Consider the following 21,867-nt stretch of genomic DNA (forward strand, 5'->3'; position numbering starts at 1 on the left):
GTTCCCTCTTACTTTGTTATTTATTTCTTCCAAAGAACTTATCTTTCCTAACATGCTTTGCGATTAACTCATTTTTTAACGTCTGTCTCCCACTCTTCCACTGCCTCCAGAATATAAACCCCTTGAGGGCAGAGCTCTCTGTTTGGTTCACTTAGGTACACAAAGTGTCTAGAATAGTGCGTGTTTCACAGTAGGCACACAATAAATATTTTCCAAGTGAATCATATTGTCAGCCTTTTGGGTTTCTACTGCTGGACGCTATGGTTCTTTGCCCATTTTTCCTTTGAGGTTTCTGCCATTTCCTTGTTGGTGTGTCTATTATAGATATTAGTCCATTTCTGTTACAGCCATTGCAAATACATACCTCCAATCTGTTATCTCTGTGTTAACTTTATTCATGGAGCCCTCTGTTGAACAGAAAACTTTTATTTTCATATAATCCAATTCACATTTTTGTCCTATACTTTATGCTTATGAAGTTTTCCTCTTCTAAAAAAAAATTCCTGCATCTAGGTCATGAAATATTCTATTTTTTTGTTTAATTAAGTTTCCTACTTTTATCTTTGTCAGTTATTTCTTTAGTTTATCTGACATTCACTTTTGCATATGTTGTTAAATATGGATCTAGTGTTATTTTTTTCCACGTTGTGGTCTGTTTATTAAACAATCTATTCTTTGCTCATTCATTTGGAGTAACTTTAATGTACATGAAGTTTACCTATGTATAGATCTGTCTTTGAACTCTATTCTTTTCTATCTGTTCACTTGTTTGCTCTTGCACCATACAATTCTATTATTCTATTTATTATTATTATTTTTTTGTGTGTGAGGAAGATCAGCCCTGAGCTAATATCCATTGCCAATCTTCCTCTTTTTGCTGAAGAAGACTGGCCCTGGGCTAACATCTGTGCCCATCCTCCTGTACTTTATATGGGACACCGCCACAGCATGGCCTGACAAGCGGTGTGTCGGTGCGCACCCAGGATCCGAACCTGCAAACCCTGGGCCACTGAAGCAGAATGCCTGCGCTTAACCGCTTGTGCCACCGGACTGGCCCCTCTATTATTCTATTTTTAAAAGTCTTGTTAGCTTGTAGTAAGTCTTCATCATATGTAGTATGTCAGATAATATGGCAAACCCATCTTCCCTTTCAAAGTTGTTAAATATATTTTAATATAAATAGTCAGCTAGTCTATATTTATTTACTTATTTATATTTATAGTCAGTGTATAAATAGGTATTTATAGAATGACTTATTCCATATAAATTTTTGAGTAATTTTATTAAGTTCCGCAAAAAGTTCACCTGAAATTTTAATTAGGTTTGCATTGAATTTGTAGATTCATTTTGGAATATTGATACCTTTATAATATTAAGTTGTCTCATCCAAAATGTGAAATGTCTTTATAGTTATTCAGATAATCTTTAATGTCCTATATAGAATTTTACTATTTTCTCCATATTGGTTTAACAAGTATTCAAAGGAATGTGGAAATGGATGAATTGGAATGAGGAAGTTGAGATTTAATCCTCATGCTCATAAAGTGGGATAAAAATTCCCACCATCCAAAGGTGGTATCACTGAAGACTCAGATGTACCTCTCTTGAGAAATTAAAGTTTGGTGAGCTCCTTCCCATGCTCCAGGGACAAGGAAACAAAACTTTCATTTGCAAAGTTGAAATGTAGGTTAGGGTGTTAGGTGCACAAGTGACCAGACAGAGGGGGAGGAAACATAAGAGAAATATGATCACCAAAACATAATTGGCCCCTTGAGATTTCATCACTAAAGTTAGAGAAAGTTACCTGTTCCAACTGCTCTTACTTCAAATTCCACAACTTTCCCAGCCCTGTCATCATTCCAAGGCACAGGATGGCCTTCTCCACTCTCTAGAGGTGTGAGTCAGGTATTTTCAGTCTTTCTTCAACACACATTTTAGAACATGAATTATGAGGCCCTGTAATTCTTGGCCTCCTCTTGTATTCTTTAAGATTAAGAGTATGGTGACTTGATATAGCTGTCCTCTTGTAGAAATTTGTCCTAAGAAATTATGATCTGGCTATTCAAATTAGGAAGCCAGAACTTTTCAAGTGTTTTAAGAGTTCCCCACCTGTGATGGCCTGAGCTTGCTAATGAGTCAGTACGGATTTGTAGTCTTCATCTCTGCTTTTCACTGCCTCCTGGAAATAGGGGTCAGGTGCCAGGTCTGTGCTGATAAGCCTTATCTTTGCTGATGCCAGTGGAAAGATGCCTCCCTCAGAGTCTAGCTTTCTCTCCATACAGAGTTTCTGTCTGGGAAACAAGTCTTTAAAGTAGCATCCCTGTTTGAAATGCTTCCTATGTCTAGGGCTGGTCAGGAGTACGATATAGCTTCTCTAGGTCCCACTGTCTATACTCGCATACCGAATAGCCTGCTTAGTTGGTGCATGTTTTTAAAGTAGTCTTACATTTTCAAGTTTATTTCCATTTGTATATTAATTTCATAAATCATTCTTGTTATTTTTATTTTTGCTAGGTAACTATGTGTATATTCCTCTGGGAAAGGGATAATTTATCCCTTCATTATTATCTTCATTTTACAGACGTGAAAACAGATGTGCTAGGATTTTAGGAGAATATATGCTTTTCCATAAAGCATCAATCCAATGGAAAGGGTCTTTATAAATGAAAATAAAATGTTTGAGCTGCATAAAAATGATCCAAAGACACAGAACAGTTGTTAGTAATGATGAATGCAGGTATTCTACTGGAAATAAAAATTTGTGTGGGCTGCTCACTGTGACTGGTTCTAGCTTGATATTTGTTCTTTAAGTACTCTGGGGCAAAGAAGAGAAAACAATCTGACAATGGCAAAGGGCTGGAAGGGAGCTGAGCAGAGGGGAGGGGAGACCCTTGCCCACAGGAGGCAGACTGACCCAGGAGCCCTCACTTATTCTCCAGCTCAAATCTGTGCCATCCCCCCCACTTCCTTTCTGCTCTTTATGTGTTTTTCTTGGTCTTCTTTTCTTCATCCCATATCTATCTCCTCTCAAAACTATTCTAAAAGCTCAAAGCAGGTATGGGTTTATGGTTATCTTCACTGTGCTTTGGCAATGCAGAGATGATTCTGGTGAAGTATTTGCTCCTCTTTACAAAGCAGATTGTGATAAAGTGGCCGAAGAACAGAAATTAAGCTTGTGTAGAAGTAATTTAGTAATGCCAAATATATGTACCTTAGCTAAGCGTTTTTGAGTCTTCTATCTTTTGGTGGGAAATTTAAAGTAATGTAACTGAATACAAATTTGTCCTGAAGATTTTTGTGTTTCTGTGGGAGGGGATCCGGGGGTGGTTGTCCTGAAAGATCTCACTATTCAAATTTTCTGAGGATCCATCAATTTCCCTGGTAAATCTATTTTGATCAGGGTCTCCATTATGATAGAACCAAATTCTAGAAAGTCTTACCTCAAGGAAGGACTAAATAACACTCTGGGACTAAATACCAAGATAAATAAAACATTGGGAGCCCTGGCGTGTAAAATATTAGATAACTTTAGCAATGTGTAAATTTATTAAATGTCAAGAAAATGGCATTTATAAATGTTTATTTCAATTTTCTTTTCTCTCATTTCATTGTTTCCATTTCTTCCTCATTTTGTTTAGTTTTTACTTCCTTGGCTTCTTCATTGTACTCTTTTTTTCATTGTCTTCCTTTCTGGTTGCCTTTTTCCTTTCTGATCATTAATTCTCTAACTTTTTACTTTTTTCCATAGATAATTATCAGTAATTTCTCTCATTTATTTATTCTTACTACATCTCAGTATCCTCTCCTCTTCTCCCATTTACCCATTTTCCATAACTTTCTCTTTCAGATATTTATTGATATGTTTATTATTTATTTATGTAAATTTGGGCTAGCTTTGATTTGTTTTTTTGAGAAACACATTAAATGAATATATCTCACAGTTTGTGAAGATTTTTTTTTTAGTTGACATGAAATTCACATCACATAAAATGAATCATTTTATAGTGTACAATTCAGGGACATTTAGTATAGTCATGATGTTGTGGTGGTTTTACATTTGTTAGTGTAGAGCTAAGTAGGAATGAAAAGAAGTTTGTGAACAGCTCTGGCATGAGTGACTGTGTTTGTGTGTGGACTCAAAGGGGACACTATGGTAAGCATTCCTCTGACTGTGGAAAGAATTGGCTCTCTTCTCCACCTGTGTAACGATTTCAACTTAACTACTTGGCCACACAATATGTTACCTCTGCCCTTGGTGTGATTGCTACATGACCTGGAAATGTAGCCCACTTTTTATGTTAGTGTGACAGTAACTATTTACACAAACAATGGGGGATGTGTTGACACTATTTATAAGCACTCACCACTACAGAGAATAGATTCCAAGTTCCCCACTGGAGACAGCTCAGAAGGGACAAATCTTCCCAACCAGGTAAGACTTCCCAATTCAGGATCTTTCATTATCCCTCACATTTTACTTGTTAGGGATATTCTTTTGGCTAGGCAAAACTATCCCCAGGTTCAAATCTTTTGAAAGCTGATTTTTAAAAATAAGGACTCGATTATTCTGTTTCTGATATGAGCTCATTTTTGTTTCCTTATTGTCCATAACTGAGCCCTGTGTTTTTTCTTAGAGGAGAAAGAAAGGACTTCTTGCCAAAGATCCACTATAGGCTGGTGTACTCATCACCATATCAGACACAAAGTAGAAGCATGATCACCTTTTCCAGTTTACAAAAGAGGCCAGTCAATTATGTACTGCAAGAAGAGAGTCTCCAAATGGAGGAGATATGCTGTTTCTTCTTGTCATGTTGCTGATCTGGCTTGAAGGCCAGATTTCAACTTCACAGGTGAGTGGGAGGGACCTCTGGTCCACCACCATTCTGAAGTGAATGAGATCCAAAGTAGGAATCAATTAGTCCTCTTGATAGGTCTCCTGATTTTTATGTTAGGTGAATCCATAGCCTTTAAACAATGATATCACTGTGCTGTACACAGGGTCATGCTGTGTTTAGGAGTAGAGTAAGGGATGTGCCTAAGGTCATCAGATAATCCTGTTTACGGGCTGACTCCTCCACTGTCTAGTCACTTCACCTCTTTTTTCCATCTGCAAAACAGAAATAGCCAAAGTTCAAAGTGTTATTGTGAAGATATAGTAATATTATATTATATTATATTGTATTGTATTATATTATATTATATTATATTATATTATATTATATTATATTATATTATGTTACATTATGTTGTTACATTATGTTATATTATAGTAATAGATATATAAAGTATTTAGTATAATGCCTGGTACAGAGTAAGTGTTCAGCAAATAAAGTGTTAGTTTATATTAATTTGATATAGACATAAATGCAGTTCTGGTTTTTAATTCTTCTCTTCACATTCTTCCCACCCTGGGGAATTTTCACATTCTGGCTAAGCAGGAGTGTTTCAGGAGCTTGCTTGTTTTCTTCCCACCATCTGCCACCAGAATAATAGACAAGACTGAGGAGATTTTCTAAAACTGAACCTGACTGGTATTCCTTTAAAGAACAGATCACGATAGAAATACTGCTTGGAAACAATTCATCCCACTTGGGTAAGTTTTAGGTCTTATTAAATGTGGTTTACATAGTGGTTTAGTTTATTTGATTAAACCTTAACACAAAGCAATAAGCATTAAATAACTATTTCTTCATCATTTACATTTTTAGCAATTCTTGAAATATATATATATGTATGTATGTGATGTTATGTGGGATGGAGAAAATAAAAGAAGGGGAAAAGCAAACACTTCCATGGGGAGGAAACATAGTTCAAATATGTAGTTTTAAAACAACATCCCTAGAGAAAGTAGTTACAATGAATTTTCCAGAAAACTCTCTTGTCTATAAAAATGAACCTGATGACCCCCTCAATACAAATATGAAGAAAACTACAGGGCCGGCCCTGTGGCTTAGCCGTTAAGTGTGCGCGCTCCGCTACTGGCAGCCCGGGTTCAACCCAGGGTGCGCACCGACGCACCGCTTTTCCAGCCATGCTGGGGCGGCGTCCCACATGCAGCAACTAGCAGGATGTGAAGCGATGACATACAGCTATCTGCTGGGGCTTTGGGGAGAAAAAGAGAAAAAAGGGAGGAGGATTGGCAATAGATGTTAGCTCAGGGCCGATCTTCCTCAGCAAAAAGAGGAGGATTGGCGTGGACGTTAAGCTCAGGGCTGATCTTCCTCACAAAAACAACAAAAAAAACGAAAACTACAAGTGTAAAAGCCATATGTTGGGAACAAAGCAGTTGGATGGGGAAGGATGGAGAGATCTTGCATTTAGCAGTATTTTGTGGTGTGGTCTCTAGCTATTGGTGAATCTCTAAAAATGTTGGAGTGCCAGAAGTGCATTTACACAGGGACAGGAACACACTGTAAACGTGACCAGTCCATATTTTTATCAGGGCTTTCATGACTAGGAAGTTTTCCAACCAGTATAATGACAATATTTTTTATTCCAGTGTAAAATGTGGCAGAACAAAAAGAAACTAATGTACAAATAGGTATAGTGCAAAAGAAAATAACAAGGAAGGGAATACAAAAGAATTAAGACTATGCTATTGGTTTTTAGTCATGAGGCTAAACAATCTGCTAATTTCTCACAGTGAAGAAGCTTACATCTTTAAGCATTATGCACTTTTTTGCCAATCTTATAGCTGAGTATCTTGTTCCAGTCGTAGTGTGGGTGACTGAAAAGCTTCCAGTGCAAGGCCTTGAAGTGGGTATCTGACATTGTTTGATCATTTCCACTAATTTCTGTGTAACACTCGATTTCTGAAAGCTGTTTTTAACAAATTCCTCAGAATTTTGGACCTTATTCAAAGCAATACTAAATCCTGAATATTTTATGACTAACCATCTGAATATTGTTATCTTTATGATAATGAATTATAGTCTTAAGTCCCCCAACCACCTGTGTTAAAGGTAGTGTGATCTCTAACGGTCATTCTAAAAGTTTTTAGGCTGACACTAGAAGCTTTCGATAAATGCAATTGTAGTCTGTTGTCCATCTATAGTTACAGCATGAGTAGTATAGAAGCCACTAGAATAATGATCTTTCATGTACTGTCACAGGATTATCTCTAAGACCTCAGAGTCCCATCTGTATACTTTAGTCATGGATCACTTCTTTCCTTCTGTAAGTGAGCAAACATAAAAGAAATTTTGTTTTGGGGTTAAAAAGCTACCACTGCCTATGTCATTGTATTGTATAATTAAGACTTGATCTTCTATCCTTCTGTCTTCACTGGTGAGGACTGACCAATGTTATATTGGGAAATGAATGAGCTGTCCACTCCTTGAGCAAACATCATTATTAAACACTTCACTAAATTTCCCTTGGGGAACATAAGAGATGAATTTTAGCAGCTCTGTATACCCTCTCTTCATGCAACATCTGATTCTTGAAGCTGGCCATCCTGGGTTGATCTCACCTAGCGGGGCCACTGATGTGAGGTAGGTGGAGAGGAAGCCTCCAAATCGACACTCTGAAAGTGAAAGGGCAAGTTGGAGAAAATAAATTCAAAATCACTTAGTAATAAAAAGTATATGAATATTATTTATAACATTCAGAGTTTCGTGGATACATTCCACTGATGAGGAGTGAGTACAATTGTGTCTGAGTTATCTAGGGAGGAGATCTAGTAAACAAAAAGAGGTTAAATGGTACTGAACATCATTCAGAATTCCGACAAGTATCTTTCACGTGGACCAAAAACTTTCTCACCAGAAAGACAGGAATTATCCCCTCTAATAACTACTAAATTGAGTAGGAAGTTAAGTCTACATACTTCATTAATTTCCTTCTCTCATTTAAGAGCAGATGTTTGGGAGAAGAAACTATGTTCCAATAAATTGAATTCCAAGAATTCTTTTCTCCTTGATTTCTAGCTGCACATTCAGGTCCCATTGTGTTCTTCATCTATAGATATGTTCAGACAGAGTTTGGGTGATGATTTGGCTGAGATGTTCTAGGAGAACTTTAAGTTCAGATGGGTGGGTTCTCAATATGGTCTAAAAGCCACCCTTCCAATCCTGAGTCTACATAATCTGTTATTTTGACATCTTTAGTTTTCTCCTCAGAAACTCATGGGACGGGAGAATAAAACCCAGACGTGGGTCAGTGAGTTCATTCTACTGGGGCTGTCCAGTGACTGGAGGACTCAGGTCTCCCTCTTTGTCCTAATTCTGGCCATGTACTTGGTGACTTTTGTGGGAAATTTCCTCATTCTTCTCCTGATCAGACTGGACAGCAGGCTTCATAGCCCCATGTACTTCTTCCTTAGCGTTTTATCTTTTGTGGACCTTGGCTATTCAAACAGTTTTGCCCCGCAAATGCTGGCTCACTTGCTCTCAACCCACAAGTCCATCCCATTCCACAGTTGTGTGCTCCAGCTCTATGTGTCCCTGGCGTTGGGTGGGTCTGAGTTCTTCCTGCTGGGAGCCATGGCCTATGGCCGCTACGTGGTGGTGCGCCACCCGCTGCACTACAAGGTCATCATGCACGGAGGGCTGTGCCGGGGCTGGCTGCTGGATGCTTGGTTGCTGGCTTCACGAATTCACTGATGGAAACAATCATCACTTGCCATCTTCCCCTGTGTCACAATGTTATCAATCACTTTGCCTGTGAGACCCTAGCAATACTACGGCTAGCCTGTCTGGACATCTCCTTCAACAAGGTCATGGTGGCCATCTCAGGATTTCTGGTGATCACGCTTCCCTGTTCTCTGGTCCTGTTCTCCTATGGTCGTATAGTAGCTGCCATTCTGCGCATTCGCTCTACTCAGGGATGTAGCAAAGCCCTTGGGACTTGTGCCTCCCATCTCACTGTGGTTTGCATGTGCTTTGGGGCTTCCATCTCCACCTACCTGTGGCCACAGTCAGCCTCCTCAGTGGAAGAGGAGAAGATGGTTGCTCTATTCTATGCTGTTGTGGCACCTATGTTGAACCCTTTGATCTATAGCTTGAGGAATAAGGAAGTTATGGCTGCTCTCCAGAAAGTTTTAGACAAATTCAGAGATAAAGGATAAAGAATGTAACAACTTCGTGTTATCTATGATCAAAACTGAAAAAGGAGATCAGATATATTGTAGATGCGATTCCTACACTTACACTAAAGAAGACTATTATGGTCAGATCCTTGTGTTCAAATAAAGCATTCCTTCATGTGATTAATGAGTTTCCTTATGTAGGCCAATACTTGATAATTTATGTGTCAGTTATCCATGAGAGGGCCTCTTCTTAGATCATCGTCTCTCAGGTATCCAGCTGTATTTAGACTTCATCTGCCCATTTTTTATTTTATTAGCATGTCAATGTATAAAGGAATGATCCACGGCTTCATTAAGCTGACCTGGTTTATGGAATGAATAGATAGATGAATTCCACTGATTAGGTCTACTTTTACCTTGTGGAACAGAATGGAGAATGTCTGTTCATCTTTCTACATGACAATACTCCAGTTATTTGTAGAACAACCTCATTTCCTCCAGGATAATCACAAAAGGTTTCTTCAACTCTTTCTTAAATAACAGCAATTTTAGATCTTTCAACACCATTTGTTCTTTAATCTACAGTGTGATATAATATCCTGAAATAAATAATATATGACACAATATTTGTTCAGACCAGTATATTGGATCTCATTTGCTTTTCAAGAATCAAATTTGCTTTTAAGATGCAAAATATCTGTGGCTTCACTATAGTCTTTTTTTATTCTGGTGAAATATATATAAAACACAAAATCTGCCATTTTAGCCATTTTTAAGTACAGGTTCAGTGGCATTAATTACATTTGCAGTGTTGTGCAAACATCACCACTATTTCCAAAATTGTCTAACACCATACTCTTTTATTTGACTAATTTCCCAAGACGTGTTTCCTATAAACTGGTTACAAAATCTCCACACCCGTTGCTCTTTTTTTATAACTTAAATGAAGGTGTATATATTTAGCTCTGCTAATTGTTATTATTGATTTTCATACATCACACCAACCTTCCAAGATTATTTTGAATTTTGATCCTCCAATTTATTCCATTAGTTTACTTTCTCTTTCTATTTCATAGATATAATAAGCAGAAAAAGCTATAAAAAGAAATACCAAATAGTACATATTAATTATATATCACTGCAAACCTACCTCCATGTAGTAAAAATGGGTCCAAAATGTGATTGGAACCATATAGTATGTAGCCTTTTCAGATTGGCTTCTTTCACTTAGTAATATGCATTTAAGTTTCCTCTATGTCTTTTCATGGCTTAATGCTCATTTCTTTTTGAAATCGAATAGTATTCCATCATCTATATGTACCAAAGTTTATCCATTCACCTACTGAAGGACATCTTGTTTGCTTCCAAGTTTTGGTAATTATAAATAAAGCTACTATACATATTTGTGTGCAGGTTCTGTGTGGACATATTTTTGACTCCTTTGGGTAAATACCAAGAGGCATTATTGCTGGATCATAAGGTAAAAGTATGTTTAGTTTTGTAAGAAACTGCCAAATTATCTTCTAAAGTGGCTGTAGCATTTTGCATTCCTAGCAGCAATGAATGAGAGTTTTTGTTGCTCCATATTTTCACCAGCATTTGGTGTTTTCAGTGTTCTGTATTTTTGCCATTTTAACAGGTATGTGGCCAGCCCTTGTGGTCTAGTGGTTAAGATTTGGTGCTCTCACCACAGCAGCCCGGGTTCATTTCCCAGTCGGGGAACCACACCACTGTCTTGTTGGTTGTCATACGGTAGCAGTTGTGTGTTGCTGTGATGCTGAAAGCTATGCCACAGGTATTTCAAATACCAGCAGGGTCACCCATGGTGGACAGGGTTCAGCAGAGCTTCCAGATTAAAACAGACTAGGAAGAAGGACCTGGCGACCTACTTCTGAAAGAATTGGCCATGAAAACCCTACGAATAGTGGCAGAGCATTGTCTGATGTAGCACTGGAAGGTGAGAGGATGGTGCAAAAAGACAAAGAGGTAGGTTTCCAGCAGAGGGCCAGCCCCATGGCTGAGTGGTTAACGTTCCATGCACTGGGCTTTGGTGGCCAGGGTTCACTGGTTCAGATCCCGGGTGTGGACCTACATCACTCCAGTCATGCTGTGGCAGCATCCCATATACAAAAAAACAGAGGAAGATCAGCACGGATGTTAGCTCAGGGCTGATCTTCCTCAAGCAAAAAAAAAACGAGGAAGATTGGCAACAGATGTGAGCACAGGGTGAGTCTTCCTCAGCAAATAAATAAATAAATAAAAGACCCAGCAGGGTTCTGCTCTGCTATACTCACTAAGAGTTGGAATCCACTTGACAGCACTAACTCAAACACATGTGTAGTGGTATTTCATTGTTGTTTTAATTTGCATTTCCTTTATGACATATGATATGGAGCATCTTTTCATATGTTTATTTTCCATCTGCATATCTTCTTGGGGAGATATCTGTCAAGGTATTTGGGCCATTTTTCAATCAGGTTTTTTGTTTTCTTGTTGAGTTTTAAGAGTTCTTTGTATATTTTGGATAATAGTTCTTTATCAGATATGTCTTTTGCAAAAATTTTCTCCTAGTCTGTGGCTTGTCTTTTTATTCTCTTGACATCATTCGCTTTCAAGTGGTGACAGAAATACATATTTACATATACAAGAGCTCAATAAAATCATTACCCATTCATCCTTCATTAAGACTATAACAATTACAACAAAAAATTTGAAAACTTCAGGAACAAAAGATGGCTTAAAACAAAGGGACATGAAAGTTAAGTTGTGATAGGACAGGCCACAAGCTAAAACCTTCTATGTGTAAAATTAAGTTTTAAAAGCTGTAAATTTCTATGTGTTGAAAATTAAGAAATAAAAGCTAGAGTGGTAAGTACAAAATGAAGCTGCTGCTCGCACGGGCAAGGAGGATTTGAATAGAGCCCAGTGTCTAGAAAAATGTTTTAATTAAATCTGATTCACCACTTTCCCTCAAGAGACGACGCCAAGCACTTCTTTCATGCCTCACAACGCTGTTTATCTGAGCCTAGGCAGGAAGTCCACACTTTACACATTGTCCTTCATCATCTGGGCTTTTATCACAATTTGGCCTACACATCTGACCAAAACACCAACCTCGTCTGATACCACAATCATTTCCAATTTCCCCGGAAACTCATGCTTCATTATCAGCAAAATGCTCTGTATTCTAAGTGTCTTCCTTGAATGAATTCTTCTCTTTCTTGCTCTAACTTCAACCTGATTATTTACTGAGAACTCTGATTCCCCTCAACACTCTCAAATACAGACCCTTTGCCTCTCGTATTGCCTCTAGTACTGGGTAAGAAGGTGAAGAGGGTATCTTTCTTGAGCCTCTGCCACTTCCAGACCGTTGCTCTTTACTTTTCCTGAAATAACTCCAGCTCCTTTGAGCATATGCTATCAGACTATAGCACCATAATCCCCTCTTTTTTTCATCGTTTACCATCCATCCTCCTCATTTTACACTAGTTTACCACTAATTCTGTCATCACATGTGGAAATTTCTACGTCTATGCAGAAGATCCATTTAGCATCCTGGCTTCTTTGTTACTTGACTTCTTATCTCCTTCCAACGCTTTTGTCCTCTAACCCACTCTCAGTCACCCACTTCTGTGATCATACCCTAGACCTTTTCATTGCCAATAACTGCACTACCTCTAACATCTCCGTATCAAGTACCCCATTCTCTGACTACTATTTCTATTTTTCTAGCTCATACCATAGAGCATAACTCCAATAAATTTTGACCCCATCATGACCCCTGTTACATTAACTCTAACACGTTTTTTCAGCCATTACCAACTCCCTCACAATTTGTCTCGTTGCCCCTCTTTCCCAGCATAGTATCCGTGCCTACTTGTATGATCATTCCTTACAGATACTCTGTGGTCATATCAGGACATTGCATTTGTAGTCAACTCTCCTCTCCTAAATCCAGAAGTGGGTTTACCATGAAGCTAATTAAGCTTAAGCTTCAAGTCTCCTTACCTGCACAGGGTCCTCCAATGTTCATAGTTGTGTCTTTTTGTAAAATATACTTTATGATTTTTTTCAAAATTAAGAATTTTAACTGAAATTGGTTGAACTGATGTCACTTTCCATTCTTATTTTCCATCTTTCATACTTACCCTAGTTGCAGGTAGTACTGGAGTGGCTGCAAGCATTTTGGGGATCTAGCTAAGGAAAAATTGGGTTAGGGTACTGTCATTGGGGTACTGTATTCATTTCTTAGGGCTGCCATAATGACTTACCACGATTGAGTGGCTTAAAACCACAGCAATTTATTATCTCATGGTTCTGGAGGTTAGAAGTTCAAAACCAAGAAGTCAGTAGGGTCCTGCTTCCTCTGCAGACTCTAGGAAAGAATTCTTTCTTACCTCTTCCAGGTTCTGGTGGCCCCAGGCATTCCTTGGCTTGTGTCAGCATAACTCTAATCTCTGCTTACTTCTGTTTTTACATGGCTTTCTTCTCCATGTGGTTCTTTTTGTCTTTTCCTCATCTTATAAAGATACCAGTCATTGAATTTAGGGCCTACTCTAAATCCAAGATGGTTTCATTTCAAGATCCTTAGCTAATTACTTCTGCAAGATCCTATCTCCAGATAAGGTCACATTCTGAGGTTCTGAGTGGACATGTGTTTTTGAGGGATACTAATCAAACCAGTAGAGGTATATCTAGTTTGAATTCAGTGGGACACATTGTACTGTGATTCACAGTCACTCCAATTTATAGTTAAGTTATTACTAGTCACACAGGTTGGCTTTCAGGAACACTCCTACTATCCACTGTGCTGACTCACCTAGTGTCATTTATAGAGACAGAGATAGTCTACGGAAAGTTCTTCCAAATCTTATTGCTCACTTGAAAGAGGTTTAACTAAAACCAATAGGTGTAAAATAAGATAATTAAAATAATTTAGATAAAAAGGCAGAAAGGCAGAAAAGGAAAACAACAAAGGAGACAAAAATGAAGGCAAATGTCAAGATGATAGATTTAAATGCAAGTTTACCCATAATAACATTAAATGAAAATGGCCTAAACATGATAATTAAAAGACCGAGGACATCATGCAGGATAAAACAGAAAGCACCAACTACATACTCTCTACAATTAATCCATTTTTAATATAAACACATAGATAGATTAAAGCCAAACAGATGAAAGAGATATACCATGCAATACTAGAATCGGAAAGCTAGAGTGACTGTATTAACGTCAAATGAAGTAATCAACCGAATAAAGGATATTACCAGGGCAAAAGTGGACATTATATAATGATAAAGGCATTGATTAATCAAGAGCACATAACTATTTTAATATAATAACAGAACTACAAATACATAAAAAATAAATGGAAAAATGCACCACTATTATTGGAGATGTTAACATCATTCTCCCAGTATTTGATAGATCAAGTAGACAAAAACCATTAAAGATATAGCAGACTTGAACTAATATGACCTAATTGACGTTGTTACAACACTCCATCCAGCAACAGAAGAATACAAATGTCAACACATTAAAATAATTAAAATCATACAGAGCATTTTCTTTAAACATAATGGAATTAAATTAGAAACAAGTAGGCAAAGACCTTTGGAAAATACCCAAATATGTGGAAATTAAACCCCATTCTTCTAAATAACCTATAAATCAAAGAAATCACAAAGGAGATTAGAAATATATTTGGAATTCAATAACAAGAAAATACAATATATAAAATTTGTACCTGACAACTGAAGCAGAGCTTAGAGGAAAATTTAAAGTATTACATGTTTATGTTAGAAATGTATTAAATCAATGGTTCAAGCTATCACTTTAAGAAACTAGACAGAGAAGATCAAATTAAGCACATAGGATGGAGAATAAAGAAAATAAAATAAAAAACAACTTTAAAAAACAACAAGACAATGAGTTCTCTGGGTCTCCTTATTGCTTCCCATATATCCTGGACAGGGATCTGCAGAATTCTGCAACCTGAAATTGCCAGAAAGTATGGACAAAAAAAGCTCCAAGAAAAGCCTGTATAGCTGAATTCTAGGATAAGATTGTGTCAGTATGTCATAGAATATAGCCAGTTTGTATCTGCTGAACATCTCCAACTTATCTGGGACTATTTGTATGAAATTTGGACACCAAACGTCTTGTATGAAGGATCACAGTCGCAGTAATTCCTAGAACCCTCTCACAATAGATGGGCATTCCCATCTCACCACAACAGGTGACCGGAACATGGTTAGCACAACTATTGTTTGATGGAATGTCTGTCATTACTGTTTCTATTAGTGACCACCATGTCATGATAGACTTAAAGTTCATGTTGGAAAATGATGGATGATATCAAATGATACATTTTAGAAGTCAGAGTTTTTCCAGGATTTTGAGCTAAATGGAGGCCAGATATTTGAAAAGAAGTGCCTTATTTTTAATTGCTGCAATTTGCTTTTCATACCCCAGTCTTATAAGAGAAACTATATCAAAGGCTTAATTAAACACGTGTGGCAGACTGAATTGTTTGTAACCGTCAATATCTCCATTTGCCATTTCATGAAACCACGGTGAATTTGACAGCTTTTCTTTCTGTGAGGGCTGCTTAAGAATTCAGCAGGTTACAGAGAAGTGATGTTTACAGTAAACTAGAGTTTTGTCCCAGAATGTGAAATATTGGTCAAATGGTTCCCAAAAGCAGGAGCCAAAGTAATGATAATCCCATCATGATAAATTTATTTAGCACACCATTATGGCATAAGCATTTAAAAAAAAAACTTTTATTTAAAATTTTACTGAAGTGTAGCGATAAAAGTCTACTTTGTGTAGTAGTATCTTCCTTGGAGCACTGAAGTGATTGTCCTGTTTCAAGTAAGCTGAAGATTGAATAATAATTCAAATCTGTAAATAGATTTAAAAGTCGTATTTTATTTCTCTTCACGTCTCAACAAGGAATAAATTCAAATGTGGTTCTTTTCAAAGCATGTGGCCATAAGTGGATTTTTCCCCCTGTGGAACTAATATTATATAAAACAAATAAGATTACCAAAAGGCAAACAAATTTCTCATGGATCTCACAAGAGACCTAAACTGCCATCATCAAGGTTCTTTTCTCTTGGGTCATGGCAAAGAGGTAGGGAGTCTTGATACTATATAAAGCCCTCAGAAGCCAGAGATCTTCACAGCTTGGTGTGACTAAGACCACTGTAGCTTCCACCAGGAAGGCGATGGGTGCTCTGGAGAACCAACCTGGTGCCACATCAGGCACAAATGTGGTCCTAGTGCCGAGGGCTCACCTCTCTCCTAGTCCTGGCTGTCAGTTTGGAAGCAGTTGGGTAATCTGTGCCCATTCACCCCTTCCAGGTTTAGAGAGTGGGTTCCTTACATCTATTCAATACCTGAATCTTTCTTTTCTACTTCTTCCTGTTTTAGAATCAGTGGAGAATTTCTTTTCTCATTTCACCCCGTCAGAGGCTGCTCAGCCACGGTAAGTGTCCCCTCTCAGAGCATCCATCGCTATGACTATGTAGGCAGCTCTGTTTCAGGCTCTTATGGCACGGCAATGCTTAACTCCTAAATATTTAATTCTATTGTCATGCTTTTCCCTTGTACCCACCCTCCATCCCCAGCAATCAGTCAGGTTAGTATTCTCATCTTTTGAAGGCTGTGCAGCCAGGTGTGCAGTGAGCTGAGGGAACACACTCCCCCTATTACTTTTGAGGGGCATCTGTTGGTGTTGGATCAGAAATAAGTGTCCAGATTCTGGTGCCAACCTGCAGATCCCCACTATGCCTTCTGCTGCAGGTTGCTGCTTCTTCCCAGCAATGGACTTGTGATGGTGGTTACAACAACTGCTGTTGTCTTGGCAGGGAAGGAGGTTATGTTTTCATCAAATTTGAATTACTTGGAACCTACGCTTGTGCAGAATCCAGACAAAAATAAGAGAAAGTGTATACACAGCAGGCATAAAAATTGAGAGGAGAACCTAGGATGTTTGATTCTTGATCAATGGTAAAAATCTGCTATGAGGGGTAATAAGTTTGAGTATGCTGTAATGGAGTAGAAAGTACTACAAGTGAAAAGGTCTACAAATTTTATGGTAAAATAATACTTTGACAATCCTCCTGTCTGTATACAGTAATTAGTGCCTATACACTCTTCATTTAGTTATGAGGAATAGGGAAATCTTTTTTTTTGTCAAGCTTCCTCTAGGAGTGCAAAGTTACTTCTGCAACTTGTGAACAGTCTAAATATGTTTGTCTTTGCTTCTTTAACAGTGTAACTGGGGTGATTTTTCTCTTCTTCTTGTGTGTCTTTAAGTGTCTACTATGAGGGTGTCTTCCAACTAGTCTCTCAGTCTCTGGTTTGGCAACCTTGACCCGTCCAAATTCAACCCCCTGCATCAAAGCCAGGGTGAAATATGAGGATGTTATCACTCACCGAAATACATTCAGTTATTACTTATTGTCTATACTACAGGCTAATTCTTAAAGACCTTAATATTTCATATGAAGATCTCCATGATTGGGCCCTTGATGGTATTTTTTTAGCGCAATCTCTCCATCTGTTTTCTGCTCATCATTCACTTGTAATTTGCCCACTCACACAGCAATCAGGCCATCATGAGTTGCTTCTCTGAAAATGCCAGGCTGTTTCGTATCTCTACACCTTTGCTCACTCTGATTCATCTGCCTAAAATGCCTCGTCCTGTCACTTCTTTATATTCCAAGACTCAGTCCAATAATTATCTCTTCTCTGATACATTTACCAAGCATTTCTATATGTTCATTTCTGTTTTGTGTGTTTGATTGAATATGTATCTGTGTCATGTTTGTTTGTTTGTTTTTAACTTTGGGCTCATCTCTAATTGCCTTGCATATAATGAAATTTCAGTGGAATTCCGTAGAGAACATTTCCTAACACAGTCAGACATTTTAAATGTAAAAATGTGGTGGTGAGTCCACAATCTAGTATTCCTCCTCTGCGTGTGAGTCAGCCTCGTGGTGAAGTGCATGCCTTCGCAGTCAGATAGACCTGGTTTCCCTGTCATTCTGATTCCTCACCCTCTAACTTGGTAATGTTACTTAATCTGCCTAAGCCACAGTGCCTTCTGTGAAATTAGAATAACAATATCTCATTAGTATTGTTCTGTGGCTCCAGTGGGATATTGTGTTAAAAGTACTTAGCAAACTTCTTGGCATCTAGTAAGTGCTCTGTAAATTATAATTACAGAATATTCTGGACTGATTGCTTAGGCTTCATGTTAAAACTAATCAAAACATAACCTCACCAAATTCTTGCCATTTCATCTCCTCAACTCTGAGGAAAATGCCTGTAAACATCTCAAGTTTTCCCCATCTTCGTAAATGGCATCACTTCTGTGTAATAAGCCATATATCTGAGATCCTCCTTGCTTTCTCCCTCCCTTACCTGTCATAAGTAATCAATCCATTACTGTTAAAGGTTCTTCTGAAGCGTATCTTAAATCCACCCACTTCTCTTCAAGGTTACTGCGACCTTCTCTGAATAGCCTCCAACCAATCTCTCAGATCCCACTCTTCCTTCCACAGAGTCTGTGCAGTGACAGAGTTATCTTTCCAGACATAAATCATGTGTGCCCCTTCTCAGCTTTCACCCTTCACTTGCTTCTCATTCTATGTAGACCACTGTTCAGATCCCCTACTATTGCCTCCCTTTCCCAGCTATCGTTCTGCCCCCTTCCCCATCCATCCCAGCATAGCAAGGGTAGCCTCATCTCAGTGCAGCTCTCTCCCTCCCCAGCTCTTCCAAGGGCTGGGACCCTGGAATCCTTCTCTGCCTAAATGTCACCTCCTTAGAGGTCAAAGGGACCGTCCCTGATCAAACTAGTATCGTTTTCTGTTTTTTAACCATCATAGAAAATGTCTCAAATTTTATTGTGTTTCTATTTTTGCTTGCTTATTTAAAAAAAAATCTCCTCCCAGAGACTCTCACCCCCAACCCCAAGGACTTAAAACTCCCTGAGAATGAAACCCATGTTTGTTTTGCTCACTTCTCTGCTTGGCCCATAGCAGTTCCTCTCCTCCCTTCCATCAGCCCGTATCTACCTTCTCAATGCCCTACTATGGCGTAAGATCCTCTTTCACACTTATTGTTATTTATAGTTCATATTAAAATTCCACTTACGTTATTTCATTTGGGTTTTGATCTACAGTGACATACGCTGAATAAATATTAATATTGACATTTACAGAAGAGAAGATTGGGTTTCAGAGACGATAAGGTTTCAAGATCATATAGCGTACTGGAGGCAGACCCGGTACTTGAATCAGGAGGTCCGGGTCTTTAATACTGAAAAGCCTAACTCTCCCCATCTCACCATCTCATGTACCTCACAGACCATGACAGCTGCACTCCATCTCCACTGATGGTAGAGGAAAAGAGAGACATAGCATGTGAAGGATAAATGAGTTGTAAGGAAGAACTTCCAGAGCTCGGGGTAGATGATGGGCCAAGTATACTCTTTAGAATTGGCAATGGTCACATAGAACATGGAGATTTGATACTGTTTAATTCAGGGGTGGTTGTGAAGGCAGCATAGGATATTAGATAGAACATGGGCTTTAGACTTAGACTTGAATGTGATTCCTGTCCTGCTATCAGTGGGAACTTGGTAAGTTACTTAACACCTCTCCAAGACTCAGTTTCTTCATCACTAAAATAAGTATAATAACATATATAAAGAGGCTATGTGTTATATAACATATATAAAGAGGAGAATTAAATTATATTATGTGCCTAGGGTACAGTCTAGCCTATAATATATTATTAATAAATGATATCAGTCACTGTTATTGCAAGTCAGAGAAGGCAAAGGGTCAAAGATTCTAACTGGACCATGGAGTCTGACCAGTGATTTCTTTTCCCCCAGGAGAGCTAAGCCCTGTGTCTCCAATATGGAAGTTGAGAACCAGACACAGGTCACCAAGTTCATTCTGGTGGGATTCCCTGGGAATTGGGGCATGCGTGCAGCAATGTACCTGATGTTCCTCGTGGTATATATTCTCACAGTGGCTGAGAACGTGATCATCATCCTGTTAGTGCAGCAGAACCGGCCACTGCACAAGCCTATGTACTTCTTCCTGGCCAACCTGTCCTTTTTGGAGACCTGGTATATCTCTGTGACTATACCCAAATTGCTGTTTAGTTTTTGGTCTGAGAGCAACAGCATCTCCTTCATTCACTGTATGATACAACTTTACTTCTTCATTGCACTCATGTGCACAGAATGTGTGCTGCTGGCTGCTATGGCCTATGACCGTTATGTTGCCATTTGCCGCCCACTCCACTACCCCACCATTATGAGCAATGGGCTCTGCTTCCGCCTGGCTCTTGGTTCCTGGGCCATTGGTTTTGGCATCTCCTTGGCTAAGACCTGTTTTATCTCCCGCCTCAGTTTCTGTGGCCCCAATATCATCAATCACTTCTTCTGTGACATCTCTCCAGTACTTAACCTCTCCTGCACAGACATGTCCATAGCTGAGTTGGTGGACTTTGTCCTGGCACTGGTCATCTTCCTCTTCCCGCTCTCTATCACTGTCCTGTCCTATGGATGCATTCTGGCCACTGTTCTACGCATGCCCACAGGAAAGCAGAAAGCGTTCTCTACTTGTGCTTCCCATCTCGTAGTGGTCACCATCTTCTATTCAGCCACTATTTTCATGTATGCCCGGCCCCGAGCTATCCATGCCTTCAACATGAACAAAGTTATTTCCATCTTCTATGCCATTGTCACACCTGCTCTCAACCCTTTCATTTATTGCCTAAGGAACCGAGAGGTCAAAGAGGCTCTGAAAAAACTGGCCTATTGCCAGGCCATCCGATCGGACTAGTCTATTACAAATAACTAGAAAGAAACGATTTGATTTGATGCCTGTCCTTTCATCCTCAGTCCTTTCTCCTTTAATGCCTCAGCTGGATATTACTCATGTTAATATGACATCAGCTCATCCACATCAACCACAGGCTCTTGATTGTGTCGTGAGGTCTGCATCTGCGTGTGTGGTCTGTGCTTTAAGGGTTTACTCCCTGTATAGATAATTCTCTTTGGCTGTGACCCAGATGGGGTTTCTAGGACTGTGAGTAAATTCCTAACTGAGTTAAGTGGGGAGAGAGATGACAGTGTATGAGTTATCTGTGTGGGGATCTGCAAACATTAAGGGCTCTGGGGCCAACAGATTTGGTGAAGGCTTCCTGACTTCCCAGCTTCCTCACTGAGACAGAGGTTGCCATTTGGATGTTGAATTGGGAGTCAATCTGGATGGCAGAGACTAGAGACTGATCCTCTAGTCCTTCCAACACTTTTGATAAGCGCCCGGTTCCCTGTATTAAGTACATTTCTACTTCAAATAGGTAGAGTACTTTCTGTTATCTGTACATGAACCATACCTTATACAATTATATTTTGTCTTATGATATAACTTATACAGTTGCCTTGTACTGAATTTCATAGTTCCGTTCTAGATATCACAATATGTTTGTATCCTCTAGTGGATGAGCACATAATACATGATTAATAAATAAATATCATCAAATATATCAATTGCTGAATGTAATTTGCCCTCATCAGTCTTCTTTTCTTCTGATCTCAATGCTGTCTCATTCCTCATCATTTTTCTTTTACTTCCCCTGGCCTTTGCTGTTTCATCATGCGTCTCATATATGAGTAACTAGCTCAATTTTAGGATTTGACAGATTTTCGTTCTATGCCACAGTGACTCTCAACTCTCCTACTTTACTGACACTCTACCTGTGTACACTAGTTCTTTTTGATCAAATGCGCCCACACACCC

At 38.7% G+C, this 21,867-nt stretch overlaps 1 protein-coding gene and 1 pseudogene across 1 annotated transcript; both read left to right on the plus strand.

The window, feature by feature from the left end:
* Window positions 1–7,528: 7,528 nt before the first annotated feature.
* On the plus strand, window positions 7,529–9,384 carry LOC131422500 (olfactory receptor-like protein OLF3; annotated as a pseudogene).
* A 10,563-nt stretch (window positions 9,385–19,947) lies between these two features.
* Window positions 19,948–21,090, plus strand: LOC131422512 (olfactory receptor 6B1). The gene has a single exon (XM_058569821.1). It carries the CDS (start codon window positions 19,972–19,974, stop codon window positions 20,905–20,907), a length of 936 nt encoding a protein of 311 aa, XP_058425804.1. The 5' UTR covers window positions 19,948–19,971; the 3' UTR covers window positions 20,908–21,090.
* The last annotated feature ends 777 nt before the right edge of the window (window positions 21,091–21,867 follow it).

This window comes from Diceros bicornis, chromosome 3 (assembly GCF_020826845.1).
Source record: "Diceros bicornis minor isolate mBicDic1 chromosome 3, mDicBic1.mat.cur, whole genome shotgun sequence".
NCBI lineage: Eukaryota > Metazoa > Chordata > Mammalia > Perissodactyla > Rhinocerotidae > Diceros > Diceros bicornis.